General features: G+C 39.1%; 1 protein-coding gene across 1 annotated transcript in view; it reads right to left on the reverse strand.

Moving 5' to 3' along the window:
• The window catches only part of LOC135487476 (protein O-mannosyl-transferase TMTC1-like), an 88,567-nt gene that overhangs the window by 17,974 nt on the left and 53,199 nt on the right, over nt 1–17,394 (reverse strand). Inside the window, exons 3-4 of the mRNA XM_064771158.1 lie at nt 3,888–3,961; nt 1–177 (exon numbers count right to left, since the gene is read on the reverse strand). Coding sequence (XP_064627228.1) covers nt 1–177; nt 3,888–3,961 — 251 coding nt within the window. The remainder of the gene's footprint in view (nt 178–3,887; nt 3,962–17,394) is intronic.

Here is a 17,394-nt window from a genome sequence, read left to right on the forward strand (position 1 = left end):
CAATTACTGCTTCCCACTTGAAATTGAATGTAACCATCGTAGACGACACACATCCCGAGGGCAGTCAGGCCATGTTCCTTGACTAGCATGGCACAGGCAGCAAGAAGGACGCTCAGCACTAGAAGGGAAGGCTTCCTGGTGTAGGGGGTGCAACCTGGCCACACTGGTCCGATAGAACTGAAAGCAGAAATCAGGGAAATATAAATGTATGAGCAAACACATGTGTACAATGTTCCAATATACTGCTTAAGGGTTGACCATGGGTACCACCGTTTGTTGAGAACTTAAAATCGTGAGGCAATTAGAACTTTTTCAAAATGAAATGAATGCCGATTTCAAGGTTGGGAGTTATTTCTTTGTTTTCCAGAGGACAGCCTCCAAGGTTTGAAATGCTTCAGGATTTCAAGTTCGAGCCAAAATGATGGTAACTCTGGACAACCCTCAATGATTCCCATTATCAATATGCATGTTTAGTCTTCCTTTTATACCATATATCACATCACATCAAATGATGTCTACTAAATAGGATTGTTTTGATAATCGATTCTTGCTCAGTGACTATCATTTGCACTGATTATATAGCCAAGTTTTATGTCAATATCATGAGATTTTGGCCTCATTTCCTAAATTTCTCAAAAAAGAACTATCTTTTCAACCTCCATCCATCCATCCATCTATCGAAATGAAGAAGATTAGGTCATAAAATAATGCTTCGGTGGATTAACCTCCATCCTCCAAGAGTGTAGTCTTCCTTCAAATTGTGGATTAGAATTAGGAAAGTTAATGGCAATTTTCCAGCTAGGATGATTTGATGATGTGCGAGGATTAGAAATAATCGATTGACAATCTTCAATCAATGGGATAATGCGTCGGACAGCACCATCTCAATCAAAATTGTCGCATCGATTGAAATTGGATTACAAGAACGATCTGACATGAACATGAACTGAGAAAGAGGAATCCCGTTGTAAATTTATTGACAATCAGATCCAGGATTTGATTACATGGCAAATCAGGTTTACATCACCACTCTTGGAAGACACTGCCTGGAAATGAAGACCCATAAGTCCTCTAGTTTATTCTTGGACTGCACAAAAGAACGAAAATTCAAATAATTTCTCTGTGTGCGCGAATTGGAAATTTTTCTAAGTCCAAATATTTTTTCCACTGTTTTTTTTCTGCTCAAAATGCACCAACATCACCAACATCATCAGTCCCAAAACTTTTTGACTTTGAAAATTTTTCAGAATTCGACAATTTTGGTGGGAAAACCTAATCATGCATATTGTCAACTTCACTTAACAACTTCACTAACACGACCACCCCGGTAGCGCATCCATTAAACCTCGATCCCATGAGTGATCGTGTTACCCGGGTTCCACTGTATTTGATTCCATTACTCACAAAAGCAGGTTTTGCTGGCAGTATACATACTTGCACATGTTTCACCATATCTAACTTCAAAGTCGCATGATTTCCCCTCATGGTATATCATCTTTAATACATAATACTCTTGGCATACGGAAATAATGAATAACACCTCCGAGTGTGATTTGATTTTGATTTTATATCTTGTGGCAAAAGTCACGGTCCAAAGGGATTCTGTGAGTAGGGATCATGAAATAAGATGATTAGGTAGAGATTCCTCGAGGGAAGGTGAAGAAAAGAAGCATAAATTTTTATCCTGCGGCCATGAATTGAAGAAATTTTTTTAAGCTAAAGTTGGTTTAAGTCAATACAGGGATGGCCACATCACAGCTGCAATACTGGTTTCAACACACCCTTTCAAATAGCCCCTGATGCAGCCCAATTTCGATATTTGTCCATCAGAGAAAAATACAAATCAAAAAGACAAACATGGCAAGAAAAGTGCTATTCACCTCAGCATCAGATATGAAACTGTATTATTGTTCATTGTAATATCATACTGGCCAAGCCCTGTTGCTTGGTCCCAAGAGAATAGGCCAGCAAACATAATCTAAATCAAACGAGACTAGCGTAACAACGATTGGTGTTAGCTAGTGTTGCATCAGTTAGCCTGCCTGGTATCACTGGACAAGTGTCATTTTCATCACTGGTTCTGTTCCATAATATATGACCAATGTCTGGTTCAACTCTCTCGGGAATAATTTGGGAAGGATAACACATAAATAAGAATGACAGTGTGGATATGGGGTATCACCTCATAAGGGGTGATATTAGCAGTTGGAATTAGCAGACCTTGCCCCAACAACATACAAAGACACACACAGAAAGGGTCAGTTAAAAAAAATCAAAGCCTTCAATCAAAACATCTCTTCAAGTTCTTTGCACTTCCCTTAAAGAGGAGAAATCTGAAGCTGTTCGTTTGCTATGACTCAATCTAGGTAGCTTTACAGAGCTTCTTCAGCTTATTCTAAAATAACCCTGATGTATATCAAATATTTCCAATCCATCACCGCCACCTTGTAATACAAATCTTAACCTGAACATTTTCATTATCAACCATTTTCTGATTGCGAATCGACAAAATCGAATCAAAACCGCATCAACTTGATGTTGAGAGTAATCACATAGAAAACCATTGTTCATTTCCTGTGAGCACCAGTCAGCATGGCTTTATTCACCGACCGTAACGAAAGAACGTGATTTAATTAAATTCATTTCCTCTGGTAGCAGCAAGTGATTTGAAGTATACATCGTCACATACAGCGATCTTTATTTGTTGTAAGAGCGAAAACAGGATTGATTTTGCTCAGGGATTTTCAATGTTTTCAATCTTCGTATAACTTGTAATCAAGATACATTTCATCTATGTGCTAGACCACGAAGCATATCACTGGCTTCGCCCAACAATGCCGATATTTATCACCAAGCCACCAACTACCAGCGAGGAAAACCACGACACATTTATCAAATGTTTATTTTCAGGGTGTCCATTTGATAAGTATGATAATAATATTGAGTTTTTATACAGCGCTTTTCCATATTTCCCTGTTCCAAGTGCTTTTGAGATACCATATTTTTACCCCGATCTCCACGGAAATCAATCAGGGGTTTCAAGGAGCAACCAGAAGGCCCTCGCTTGAACTTGACCTTTAGGGGAACCAGGCAGTGACTCAGCCAAGAGTCAAACCCACAGCCTCTTGATCATGAGGTCAACTCTCATCCGCTAAATGGCTAAATCATCCCAACACACCAAATGAAGCAATCACGAATATAGGTGTCTATCTCCACAACATCATCGCCTAACAAACGACCAACAACTGGAGAAATCAGAGGCGCTCATAGTAAGAATTCATTTCCGGCCAAGCAACAGCTAGTGCCATTTTCATTACGAGATCAATGGTAATGCGATTTAATTAAACTTTATTTCCTCGGGTATCTATGAGAGGATTGCCACTTTATCTTCCGTATTAATCAGCGACAATGGCTCTGTGCATCTCTACTGGGTTATGATATTAATGAAGAATCTGGTTTATGAGCTACAGTGTAGAAGGAAATAGATTGGGAACCAAAGATGAAAAGATGTGGAAGAAAAATTTTCATGTGTTGTAATTCTCATCACTAGTTCAGCATTTTTAGAATGCTGGACAGTAATCGCCCCCAGCAAATGGAATCGTATTTGTTTCCTTTGGTGATCGCCAAATTCGGTTCACAGCTCTGCTTTCTTTGCAAACCAAATCACAATTATTCTATGATAGCCCGTTAGAGCTTTCAAAATGTGGAGTTGAGGGCAACACATAGGTAAGCATCAACTGGGACAATAGTCACGCCCAAGCCTTCAAAAAAAGTAGACGGATACTTGTATGCCGACAACAGCATCGAACCACGGGCCACAACATCATGCCCCAGATTTTCGTCAGGACATATAAATCTGAAAGCCAGATGAAGGAATGACTACTTACTGAACATATGAGATGAAAGACAGAAGGAAGAAGATGCAGGCTAAGACGTCTGCTCGGCCGACAATCCCCGACACCTAAAAATAGAAAGAAGAAAATACTGGTCAGAATCAAGTCATTTCAGTTCAAGTGTCAATAACTGGGCATTCAAAACAAATCAAAATGAATCAAGATTTAGAATCTTTATTACAAATAAGCACAGTTTTCAGCATATAACGCTCTCAGACAACCAATGCCTCCAGTTTGGCATCATTTCCTTAATTCATGAAATTTGAAATCTCTTTCATTTCTGTTTTAGCTACATCTTGAAATTGAATAGAAGGACTGTGATATAGTAACAGTGCGATATCAGCAAAAAATGTAGGAAGATCAAAATAAAGATCAGGAAACTGACATCAAACTGTTTGGCTTTTGTTTTCATTGATTCTGAATGAACTAAACAAGAACAAATACTTTACGTTCTTCTTAACTTTGAATGGATATTGAACATAAAAGCAATATTCCTATATCATTATTAGTCACCTTTTCCCCAGTATGTTATTAACGATGTTGGCATTACTAATCATCTCAACCAGATCAGATTCCAACAGTGTAATCGCACAGTTGTACGCTTTATTTCATGATGTGAATCGTCATCTGGAAGTGACTTTCTAATAACCATGGCATTGCAAAACGTTGCTACTGTCCAGTATTTATTACCTAAGGTTAAGTTAACTTATGTTAGAGGGCGACAGTGTTTGTCGTTTTTCATCCATAGCAGGCCTTTCGATCATTTCCGCAACCAAGCCGGCTATGGCAGGATGTTGCTTTTTTAGCTACAAGTCATATAAGGCAATCTTTTTGAGATGAAAGCTGATATCAAGCATTAAGCCAAGCATCTTTAGATCACGAAGAAATTCACTATCGACTAATTCAGAGAGCAAGTAATGCAGTCTTACAACAAATTTCTCCCCTTACTTAATTCCATATTGTTGGCAAAGAGCAATCTTCTGCTGGCTTGCCTCTCACAATATAGAAAGCTGCCATAGTGCAGGTTCCTCATATATAAGATTAAACAATCAGCAAGATCAGTCCACCATAACAAATTGATGTTGGTATATTGCCTCATAAAACATTTTGGATGACAAGGTTGGGATAGAGAATGTTCTTAACCCACAATCCACAAATATAGTGCTGAAGACTATAACCCTAAGTTATTTCTACCCACTGATTCAAGATCTTCTGGAATCCTCGTCTAAGTGTCAGCACTGTGAGATTTACGATATCCTGTAGAGGGCAATGTTGGATTTCCTGATAGCTGGCCCCCCGGCCATCTTAGACAAGCTGTTATTGAATCTACTGTCCACATATAACATCAAACACGCGTCACGTTTAGACCTCCGGTTGCAGTGTGGCTGATCTTAACGATAATCAATGCCAAGAATATTGGGAAACAATACATTACTTCCCGTGTCCAGACTTTGGATGACCCAAAGTGGAGACGCTTTGCAACAGGTCAATAAGAGTCTGGCCTTTTCTGTTTAACACACTTCCAGGTTTAAAGACTCCAGTCGTGTAAAAACTCCAAATGCGGACATGGGAAGGTTGAAGAGTGAAACAAGAAATCTTTGTCATCAATGCATGATTGCTGTGTCTTCATCTGGTCAATAAAAATATTAGGCAGCATCATTAAAGAATGGCCATCAATTTCTTTGCAGGATGTTCAATTTGGTCTCCTTAAAGCTACATCACTGTCTTAAATGTATGCACTGATGAATCAACTGAAGAAACTCCACTTCACTTATCATCGTTATTCAACATCAAAAGTATCAAGAGTATTTTTGACACCTTGTATATCCTTGAGAAGGCCATGTTTACCAAACCTAAGTATACATTGATCTGTTATCCTCCAAATCTTTGCTAGAAGCATCTCACGTTTGTCAATATGGCCTGGGTCAATTTCTTTATTGACAACCAACTCATCTTCCAAACCTAAGCAAGCAAACTTAAAGGGGCTATTGATCCAACAGAGTAGTCAATGTAACCCGGTGAAGTATTCCCAGGCTTTGGTGATATACATGTAGAACTTTAACCCAAAGAAACCAACTTAGGGAATGTTGCTCTTTGAGCTCTAAAGGAATAAAGATATGAGAATTTTGGTTAAGTTTACTAAGATATGGTCTTATTCATTACTTTCCTTCTTCTTACCAAATATTCTGGCACCGCCATGCCACATCCAATATATTCTATCATTGATGATCAAGGGACTAAATTCAAAGAGTTTGCTTCAGTGACTCGTACATTCTAGTGTAGCTTTCAAAAAATCTGTTTTAGCCTATTTGACAGCCATATTGGATTTTGGTAGCCATCTTGGATTGAGGCAAAATCCAAGGTGGCCCCAAATCTTATTAAAAATGAAATGGCCAGGGCCATTGTGCTCACCTCATGTGGAGGAAAGATGGACAAAGAGCATGGTCTTGTGTCATGTAGTGTTAGGTTTGATGTAGGTCCAAGCAATTACAATTTCCCCAAAATGGCCAATTTACAGTACATTGGACCTCTGTGACCTTGAAAAGTAGGTCAAATCAAAGAAGACCCGGGTGACACATTGAATGGTTGTTAGAATTAGATGTACCTATGATATAAAATTGGTGCCAATCGGGCAAGTCATTACTAGGAATAATGGCATTTTGAAGAATTTAGGATTTGGCCCCCTCCCTGGAGGCCAAACGGCAAATCAGATCGCACCAAACTTCGGTACCTGAGATCACCTGACCAAGGGGTACATGTGTACTTAATTTGTGATCAATAGTCATTGCAGTTAAGAAACGTGCCATAGTTACGGCCTGACGGCGAATTTACGCCATTTGACCTCTGTGACCTTGACAAGAAGGTCAAATTAAAAACCTGTGTGACATATACTGTATGGTGGTTAGATGTACCCATGATATCAAATTGGTGGCAATCGGGCAAGAAGTTAAGGAATAATCACATTTTTAAGGTTTTTGGATTTTGCCCCCTGGTGGTCAAGTGGTGAATCATATTGGACCAAACTTTGGTCCCTGAGATCACCTGACTAAGGGGTAAATGTGTACCAAATTTGGTATCAATAGTCATTGCAGTTTAGAAACGTGCCATCGTTACATCCTAACGGCTAATTTACACCATTTGACCTCTGTGACCTTGAAAAGGAGGTCAAATCAAAAACCCGGAGGATATATGATGCACCTTTGCTAGAAGTACCTACCATATTTTTTTCAAAATTTCCCGACTACTATTAAGGGAGATATTGCATATTTTCACTTTTAACGTTTGTCCCCCTGGTGGCCAAACCATGAAACGAATCGGACCGAAACTTGGTCTCCCAGGTGTCATTACATAAGGGTACTTGTGTACCAAGTTTCAACTCAATTGCTCTAACAGTTACGAAACGTGCCCTGCTAACGGACGACGGACGACGACGACGACGACGACGACGACGACGACGACGACGACGACGACGACGACGACGACGACGACGACGGACGACGGACGCCACGGTATGGGATAAGCTCACCTCTGCTAAGAGGTGAGCTAACCATTCAGAAAAGCTTGACTCGAAATTATTCAATTATTTACTTAACTAGCCCTGTCTATAACAAGTAATGTTCCTTTGAGGACATTGAAAGGGCTGAAAAGGCAGAAGTTGTAATAAACTTCTCCTTTCCAAACACAGAAGAAGAAGAAGTTGGATGAACTTCTGCTGACTGCAGCCCGGATTCAAAGTCTTCAAAGGAGTTGAGTATTGTAAACAACTACCCAACAGCTGCTTGAAATTAAAAAACATCCCAGACAGCAAACGGAATCCAGCAGACGGCAACACCGTCAACTGATACTTCCGTATTCTGTCGTCCCATACAGAGAAAGTGAAGATGGCCACTCAATAATTTATCAATGAAAACCACTAAACAGATTCCAACTGACATGAATAAACCTCTTACTAATGGGTACTCATTGGTACTCATTGGTACTCAATGTACAGCATAGTCAAACCAACAAAGTAAGCACCACTCGTGTTACTTATAAATCAATCACGGCAGGGTACTCTTACTATCACGAGCTTACACATGAAAGTGAGGAGATAATGCGCGAAATTGAATCGTGGCCATCTGCAATTTCACAACGATTTGGTACAAAGGAATAGTGGATAGAGCTTGTACTAGAGTTGGATGCAATACTTCCTTCTGATCTATTAAGCAACGGCAAGCAGACATTGAAAATAGACCCATCGTTTTAATGCCATAAACTGAGTTATGGTAAATATGTCACCAGAGATGATTCCCAGGGTGTAATGGCAAAATGACATTAGGAACGATGTTGTGTCAAACACAGGGTGGGTGCCAGGTGGGGAGGCTAAATCTGTGACGTCAGACTGGTGGGACTGTGCGTCCCAATCAGCCACCCAGGTCAAATCACTATGGCAATGAAACATGTTGAGCGGCCTTGGAATCATCTATTGCCGCCTTACTCCATGCAATTTCACCCAGAATTGGATAACAAAGGGTTAGCGGATAGCAACTAAAGAGAGCATGTAAAAACTTAAATTGAATCCTTGAGGATGATTTTAACCTGATTTTTATCGAAAAAGGTTGTTCTTTGGTCGTTGGACCTCGGGCCATTTTAAATTTCTTTCGAAGAGGGCATAGACACACAGAAAACAGACCTGCCCTTTATCATCAATATATTACATTACGAGTTATTACATGGTTAATGTGTTACTGCGGCTTACCTTTTGATCATTGCGAGGACATGTTGACACATTGAAAACAATATCATCAGCATCAGAGAATTCTTTCATGTTCTTAGCAACATGACAAATATCAACACACAATGTCAACATCATATCTCGTCCATCACGAACCAGACAAATAGCGGTCAGATAAAAGAGATTGGCAATACACGCCAAGGAATTTGTACCGGTAACAATAAACGTACAGCAGCCTAAAGGTTTTTGTCATCAAATCTTTAGTGGACAAAGAGTATATCAAAGGAAATGAAAACTACAGCTTTTTTTGCAAAAAGGATGCACTTTATAACCAACTTTCCTATATCAAAGGAAATTTAGTTATAAAAAGCATCTTCTTTGCAATGAGCTATAGTTTTCATTAGTACCACATTTAGTCATTCTGGAAGACGTTTTTTTTCAGCAACAACACTGGGGCCTAAGGACGACTTTCGAGCAAAAATGTCACTCAGTGTCAACAACCTTTTTCCTGAGGTCTAATTACATTACCGTGGCTCATAACTCAGTGGCGGATGTTGGTCCAAGGAGAACAATCTTCAGACATCCTGAACTTGTACATTTCAGTGTTGACCATTGGCAACGGATATCATTAGACAGGAACAACTTCTAGTTGGGATGGTCTGGCTTTTGTTTCAGGAACATAAGGGCGGAAACATCTCAGGAAATCTGGGATGTTTTCTAAAGAGTCACTAGATTCGGACATTATCATTATTATCACCTGACTTATATCTCTGGCGCCCTCTCAACAGAGACCATGTCACTATCTCACACTATTCCTTCCTTGAAATGGAAAATATTTTAGTGACTGTATGATTCTCTCATGTTCTATCATATTCTACTCATTCCTTTCCGATCGTCAATTCGATATGCCAAGCAATGTGCACTTTCCTCACTGTCAACAGAGCCCACCAGCTTATCAGAGAGAGCAGAGAATAGGTTGACAACTGCATCAACAGATAGCAACCCTAGGCAAGTCATACTCAACTGAAGAGTGCTTGCTTCAGTGGGTTGCAATCATGATGGTCCACTAACCATGAAGAGCAAGAAAGGCAGGAATACTTAATGGAGATAACCACACATTACAATATGAACCTCAACAAGAAAGCAGTCACATGAACAAATAGATGAAATTGGTTTGGAATAGGTTAAAGTCTGCAAGCGATAGCACCCCAAGGCCAATAACTTTAGAAGACCATCCGCTCGCTTGAATTGCAATCACGATGGTACATTTGCCAATTCGAGAAAGGAATATTGCAGATGATAATTAGGAAACTGGAAATGTGATACAAGGGGTATTCTGTTCGTTTTTTTAATGGTGGGCTCAGGAAAACAGAAATGCAGTTATATAAAATGCTGTATTGCAGTTATCATGCATGCAAATTTGGCAAACTTAATGGTATTTGTAGTAAGTTGCAGACAGAATGAGTAAGAGAAGCTTTAATCAGTCATAAGGTTACAAATTCTCAAATTACATTGAGGTGTGAAGTATTTATAACATCATTTTTATACAAATGCATCTAATTCAATGGCAAACCATTAGTCATTACTTTTCATGTTGGGATGATGCTTTTGTGCTATACAAAATATAATGACTACTTTCATAAATACCAGAGGTCAGAGCGCTCTCATTGCCAGCTATTTTTAATTCCTTTGCGTTCCTTTGTAAGCCACAATGTGTCAGAATGCCCATCTTAAGTTTCTGCCACAAGGTGAAAGAAATGATTCACGAGAAACATCAGACAGATGGATCTATATATCTTACAAATTGCTCATAATGGGATTGTCTCTACATGTTCCTCCAAGCTTTTTCTGTCACCACAAACTGGCTTAATACTGCAACCTTGAGCCATAAAAGTAACCCCCCTGAGCAGTTATATTATGCAATGGGTGGCATTCCAGCTCTTACTGCGACCAGCAGTATCAGAAGCAACCTCTCCGAGGTGCGCACTGCAACTGTAAAGTTGCTCCAGCCAATAATGATATCACATAATATGTCGGCAAGATACATCAAAACATTATCCGCCTGCCGACTAGAAGGAACTCTGCAGCTGGTAATCAAGGGGAAAAAATCATGTAATATGTCGTCGGGTTTAGCTTTGATGTTGCAACATTCATGTTCTGGGTCTTTTATCATGTTTATTGATTGATCAGGCGTTGGAGAGAAAAGGACAGAGACGTCCTGATTAAGGAAGCAGTTTTTCATATGACACATAAAAACCTTAGAAATGGAATGAGACATGGCTTATTACAGTAATTTGGAATTTGGAGTATCTTTTTCAAATGCAGGAGACAGATTACAGCTGATTGCTTCAGAACGGGCTCTTGGTAATAACATGTGGCAATTGTAGGCAGTGTAGCTGAAGAGCATCGGCATCAAAAGGTTGTGGGTTCGACATCGGGCCGCATCTTTGCTAACTAACCCGCACCTGCAGAGACTCGGTCTCCATCCAACTGCTTCCTGCCAAGGCGGACTAGGCGACCAAATGCCTGGACTTATTCTGCAGGATTGCCCCTGACGAAAAGAAGACAAGACTTTTGGTTGAGTCAAAATCACTGGAGACAAAGCTGTGGGAAATGCCATAGACCTGTTTGGTCGTTAAACCCCCAACGGTTGTTTTTTTTTCTCACTTATTTTCACTTGGATTCAAAGTATGCCGCAAAAAATAGATAAAATCTGTCTTAGAAAGGAGACTTCATAAGAAGGAATAAGCTTTATAAGGTTGAAGGTGAAAATATGAGTTAAGTATGAGCTTTCTTCAAAAGTATCACAAACTTTATGTAAAAACACTAATGAAAAAGAGAATAAGCCGATGAAATGAAGCTGGGAAGTCCACATCAAAGGTGGAAAAACGTTTGAAACTGTTTGAAGTTTGAGGGATATTCATTACATGTAAATAGTTCAAAAGGTGCATCTTTCTGATTCAAAAGATCTCTTTAGAGTCAGTCCCGCTTTATCTCCCACTTCTGCTCTCTCAAATTGGAAAACTTTTGGCGATGGCTTAGCATGATTTTATCACATTCCCGGCGTCATATATCGTTCATTCCATCAATTAGATGAGGCCATCCTAGTAAGCAGTTTAAACATCCCACAACGCAACATTTTACAAACTATGCTCTTCACAAAGTAAGACAATGATTGTAATGATTTTGAAACTGTTTGAAGTTTGAGGGATATTCATTACATGTAAATAGTTCAAAAGGTGCATCTTTCTGATTCAAAAGATCTCTTTAGAGTCAGTCCCGCTTTATCTCCCACTTCTGCTCTCTCAAATTGGAAAACTTTTGGCGATGACTTAGCATGATTTTATCACATTCCCGGCGTCATATATCGTTCATTCCATCAATTAGATGAGGCCATCCTAGTAAGCAGTTTAAACATCCCACAACGCAACATTTTACAAACTATGCTCTTCACAAAGTAAGACAATGATTGTAATGATTATGTTACAAGGGCCGGGAAATAAAAAGCTAAAATAATTTCCAAAAACTTGAGCATTTTAGCTGAGGTAACATTACCGAAGTACATGTAAACACTGAAAATTGGTCACCCTATTGAAAAAGGATGGGAGGGACTTATGTCTAAAGTTACCCTGAATCTGCAGAAAAGAGAAGTTTATTGGCCTCAGACAGACAAGATCAAGTAAACAAAGAAAGGTTATCCCAGGGTAGTGGCATTGTTTCAGGAGAGATACTATATCAAGCATGTTGTCGAATTATTCTGGCAGAGCCTTTTGATGTGCTGGTGCTAAAATAGGTGACAATGATTTGTCACCTGAAATGCTGATGCAGATGTCTTTTAAGCTGGATGGACATAGCGACACATTTTTAGAAAATTCCTTTGAAATACTTAGATGCTTACTATATGGAGTGAGTATATCGTCGATGAGCATTGACCTAATCAGGTTACATAACAAACAGGGATCACACCCAAGGATTAGTGCGTTGTTTTAGGACTGCTTTTTTGCTGGTGATTGTTTTTGTGAGAAAACTGCCTTTGAAAGCCAAGATCTGCACTCTGCAGGGCCTCCTGACAGAAAAGGTGTCGTATGAAAAAGTGCCGACAAAATCAGATGACAACACTTTTTTCAGCAAACATTGAATAACCTTAGAAAAATCATTGTGTAATACAATGATAGGGTTTTTAAGACAACAGTTTGTGATTACAGTCTTAGAAACAAGCATATCAGAAATCATATTGATCAAAGCATGGTGGCAAGCAATCCCTGGGAATAGTACAGGGCTATTCCCTTAGACAATTTTTTTTCATGAAATATCTTTGTAGAATACATCTGCCAGACAGGAAGAGCATAAGTGACCTTGATCTTGTGTCAGTACTCCCAATTTAAGAAATTGAAAGGTAAATTAAATGTATCTATCGCAACATTCTTATCCTAACTCATTTACCTTCTAAAGCATAAATGGACAACAAATTTATCAAAGTGGAGCATTACTTTCAATTAGTAGGATCATGTCTTCACCGATTAAGTACAAGCTAAAGTACAAAGTGATCCTTTCCCGTTACCTTGACAAAAGGCAACTAAATGGCCCGACAGAATGTGACTGAGAGCCTCAAGAAGCAGTTGACCTTTTCTGATGACAAATAAGTAACATTACTGAAAGACGAAGAGGACAAACAAAAGGAAACTGAGGTTGCTATAACAATTTATTTCACTTGCATTGTTTTTGCACACGAATGCCCCTATATGTTTTGGGGCTATATGTTTGGTTTGAAAGGTACTGGATATCCTCCAAGACTTTAGGATATGCAGAATTCTCCAAATACATCATTTGCCCCTATAATGTGTACATATACATTCTCTCTGCATCGCTTTTGTGCATAGGGGAATTGGCTTGCAAAAGACAATGCCAGACAGAGAAATCATAGGCAATATTCCTCATACTTTGTCTGAGCCAATTGGTATCAATAGGGCCGTTTAGACGACGCGAAAAAATCCGGATGCGTCCCGAATCCGGATTAATTTTTCGTCGTGTAAACGCAAAAAGATCCGGATCAATGTGGTTGCATCCGGACTAAAAAGGTACCATCGCCTTGGGTGGTTTTAATCCGGATTCATCCAGATTCGATCCGAATGCGGTCTTTTCGCCTGTCGTCTAAACGGCCCTATTATGGCCGCTGGTCAGAAAACCCTTAACGACAGAAAAAAATCCGATAGTTCTCTTTAAATCCTTCAATTTAATGTCAAAGGTATTGGTCACAACTTGTCTTTCTTCTCCACACACTCGATAAATATCCAAATTGACAGAGTATCATTCCCAACTCATGTAAATACAAAGACCTTTGAGAGAGAACTGAGCAGTGAAATACATACAGGAGAGATGAATTGGATATGGTTTTATTCCCTTCTGTGATCGATTGATGCTTTACACAAAGAACGAAATGATAATTGGATAATAATGGAGAGATCGTGACTGACTGAAAGTAAACCGTCATAATATTTACTCTTTTTTTATCGATCGTATGTGTCAGACAGAGATATTGTTATTCAGAATCAGCCGTGCAACTCATAATTAGTGGACTCCCCGTCATGCCTTATGATTATAGGACTCCCAACCAAACCTGCCCAATATGAATTAACCACGGCTATTCGTATCAAAGGCACTTGAGATATCAATGACCAGGGATAGTCCATGCAGCAAATAACCAACCTTTTTATCTTGTCTGTGGTTTGTAGGTGCGCCTTGTTATGGGTGTATGTTCATCGCTGCAAGTATGGATTTAAACTTGATCGCTGAGATATCTGGAAAGTTTGTTCAGGCGTATAGTCTATACAGCATCAGTGTAATTCATATTCAGTATGTACAGTGGAACCCGGTCGGCGACCAACCTGGTAATGCAACCACCCCACTATGACGACCAGGAATCGCCCGTCCCGCATGGTTTCCTCTCTCTTTATTTTTTCACTTTTTTCTGCTCAAAATGAAGCAACATCATCAGTCCCAAAACATTTTGGACTTTGAAAATTTTTCAAAATTTTGAAGTGACTGAATGATGAAAAAATTTCTAAGTCCAAATATTTTTTTCACTTTTTTTCCCTTTCTTTTTCTCCCTTATCTGGATAACAAGCAAATCCCTAGAAAGATGGTAACAAAGAAAAGGAAGGATCCCTTGTGAACTATAGCTGCGCATTTAGATTTTTTCAAGTGTAAATATTTATCCATCAGATAGCTTGGAAGGCAAGAACAATTCCTTCACCAAGCTAACAACCAAGATGCACAGGAAGTAACCAAAGAAAACAAGCCTGTAAACTTGCAAGCAAACATTTTCCATCATTTCATCCAACTGGAAGAAAAATTTCAACAATAATAGAAAGGTTAACTGCTCGATAAATAGTAGACGTGATGGAACAACCAAGACGAGGAAAGGAGTCATCTGTTATGCCCTGGGTGTTGTGAAGTAAAATGATGAAGAAAGGTTTTAAAATATATATATATATGCATTAAATGACATAAATATGGACAGGTTTTCAAAAAGGATAAAGTCTGGCAGTTGTGAGAGTTTCTTGAAACAGGAGGAAGTTCTAAAGTAGACTGGAGCCAAGCACATATGTGCAAGCTCCCCAAGATGTTAACAGCATGGAATATTCTCAATAGGAAAGGGACTGAACGAAAAACCTACAGGCCTATGTAGGCCCAATGGGCATTAGGGCCCACACAATAGGCAGTGGGTTCAAATGTATCAAGATGGCAGATGAACCCCATAGGCCTAGTCCTACATAACATCATCGGTGACAAAATCCAAAAAGGGGCTTTGATCATTTGTGACCTGTTTTAGCAAAACCAGTTGCATGTCGCTCTGAGCTTGGCAGGTTGAGACGGACTGTTTGTTCATTTCACTATTGTCTGCCTTTTGTGAAATCTGACGACATCTCCTGGTGTCATCTAGGCTCATCTTATGTGCGACATGCGATTTGTTTTGCTAGAACGGGTGACATTTGTGATGGTTCAGAATATATGCAAATAAATACGAAACTATAGAAATAAACTCAATGTCTTTTACCTCGACAAGTATGAGAAAATAACCAACATAATAAAAAAAGCCATCTAATGAGCTTAACACACATTGCCTTCAAGAGCAACATATTACACTACCTTATTACTATAACTTCACCAAGGTTTGTTGTCAACTTCTTCTCTGATAAATCTCTGAAAGATAATAGCATCCAACCCAAATCCTGTTCACCCCATTAGCAATTTGCCACATTCCCATAGCAATGAACCAACCACAAGAGAGATAGTATTTACACTTGTTTAGAAAGCTCTGCTACGCTTGTCTCTCCTTTGAGTCGGAGGAACATGCCCACAAGGCACAATTAGTGGAATGGAAAGAAACTGTTTTCAAAGGAGATTTGCTGACTAGATATGTTATTGCTCAGTCATCTTGTTGTACTAACAGTCGCCATGCTGAGGAAGTGAGGATACCATTCTGTATAAGATGCTTTAATTGATACAGTCTGGAGAAAGTTAACTTTAGCTAAGTTTGTTGATATTATATCTTATTTCCCTCACCAAATATACTACTTTTTCTATTCGCCATGCCTTCCATTTGCTCTCAGCTCTTTTCTGGAGAGAACGCAACTTTTCATATTCTTTTCTAAGTGTTAGAAATCAGATGCGTGCAAGAATGACCTATCCTGAGGACAATACCATTGGACTGTGAGGTATGAAATCCAGCAGATGGTCAGACCCGGACAAAAAGGAAATCCATAGCAGTGGCTTGAAGGAAGAGCAGCTGCTAATGGAAGGAGGGTCAATACACAATGGTAGCTCATATTTCAACACTGATTGATTCGGGTGTCAGATCATCATGAAAATCATAGGTAATGACACAATAATGACATATTAATGACATGATAATGACAGGTAACGGAGGAAGGGCAGTGGATAATGTGAGAATGGTCAATACCCAATGGTAGCTCATAATTTAACACCGACTGATCAGGGTGACAGATCATCATAGAAATGACAGGAAGGTGTTTATGGATATGTCATCATTCCAAAAGTCTTTTGATATTCGGCTTGAAAGGGTGTGGCTTCAATAATCACTGTCCAGAGTTACCACATTCCTTTAATCAAAGTCAATAATACATCTCACCCCTTGCATCTTACATAACAGATGCTGGTTACAAATTTAAATGACCTAACGATATTTGATGAGGCGATCAGGAGTGAAGCCGATTTCTGACATGCTTTCCAATAAATGATAAAGAAAGTCATCTGTAAACTTCAATCTAGGTATCATAAACCTCAAATCATGAAATAACATGACAGATACCATTTGGCAAATTGAACAACAGAAAAACCATCTTAACACAATACAACAACAAATTTGACATAACTGATCCCCCTATACAAAATGTTATACTGAATAACACACAACCTGAAAAGTCTGATAACTTGGCCGTTTTATTTTTATGTGAAGCTTACATCCATAGAACTAACTGCTGTACCATTCTATTCATCAAATCATTTACCGCAGCTATTCTTAAACAAGACATGAAAGTCTCCATTAGAGACGTCCATGCTAGCTAGTATTATCGTTAGCTGAGTTGTATGAAATGCATATTTTTAATGGAACTAAATGCATCTTGTACACTTTGGAAAAAGGAAAAGAAGGCACTCCTAGTTTCTCAAGTCCATTAGGAACTCCCAAGCTTGTTGCTTAATGAGTTGTATAAGTTTTACCTTTAATGGATAGCATCACATAATTGCATCACATGAAGAAAAAAA

This window comes from Lineus longissimus, chromosome 5 (genome assembly GCF_910592395.1).
Source record: "Lineus longissimus chromosome 5, tnLinLong1.2, whole genome shotgun sequence".
NCBI classification, from domain to species: Eukaryota; Metazoa; Nemertea; class Pilidiophora; order Heteronemertea; family Lineidae; genus Lineus; species Lineus longissimus.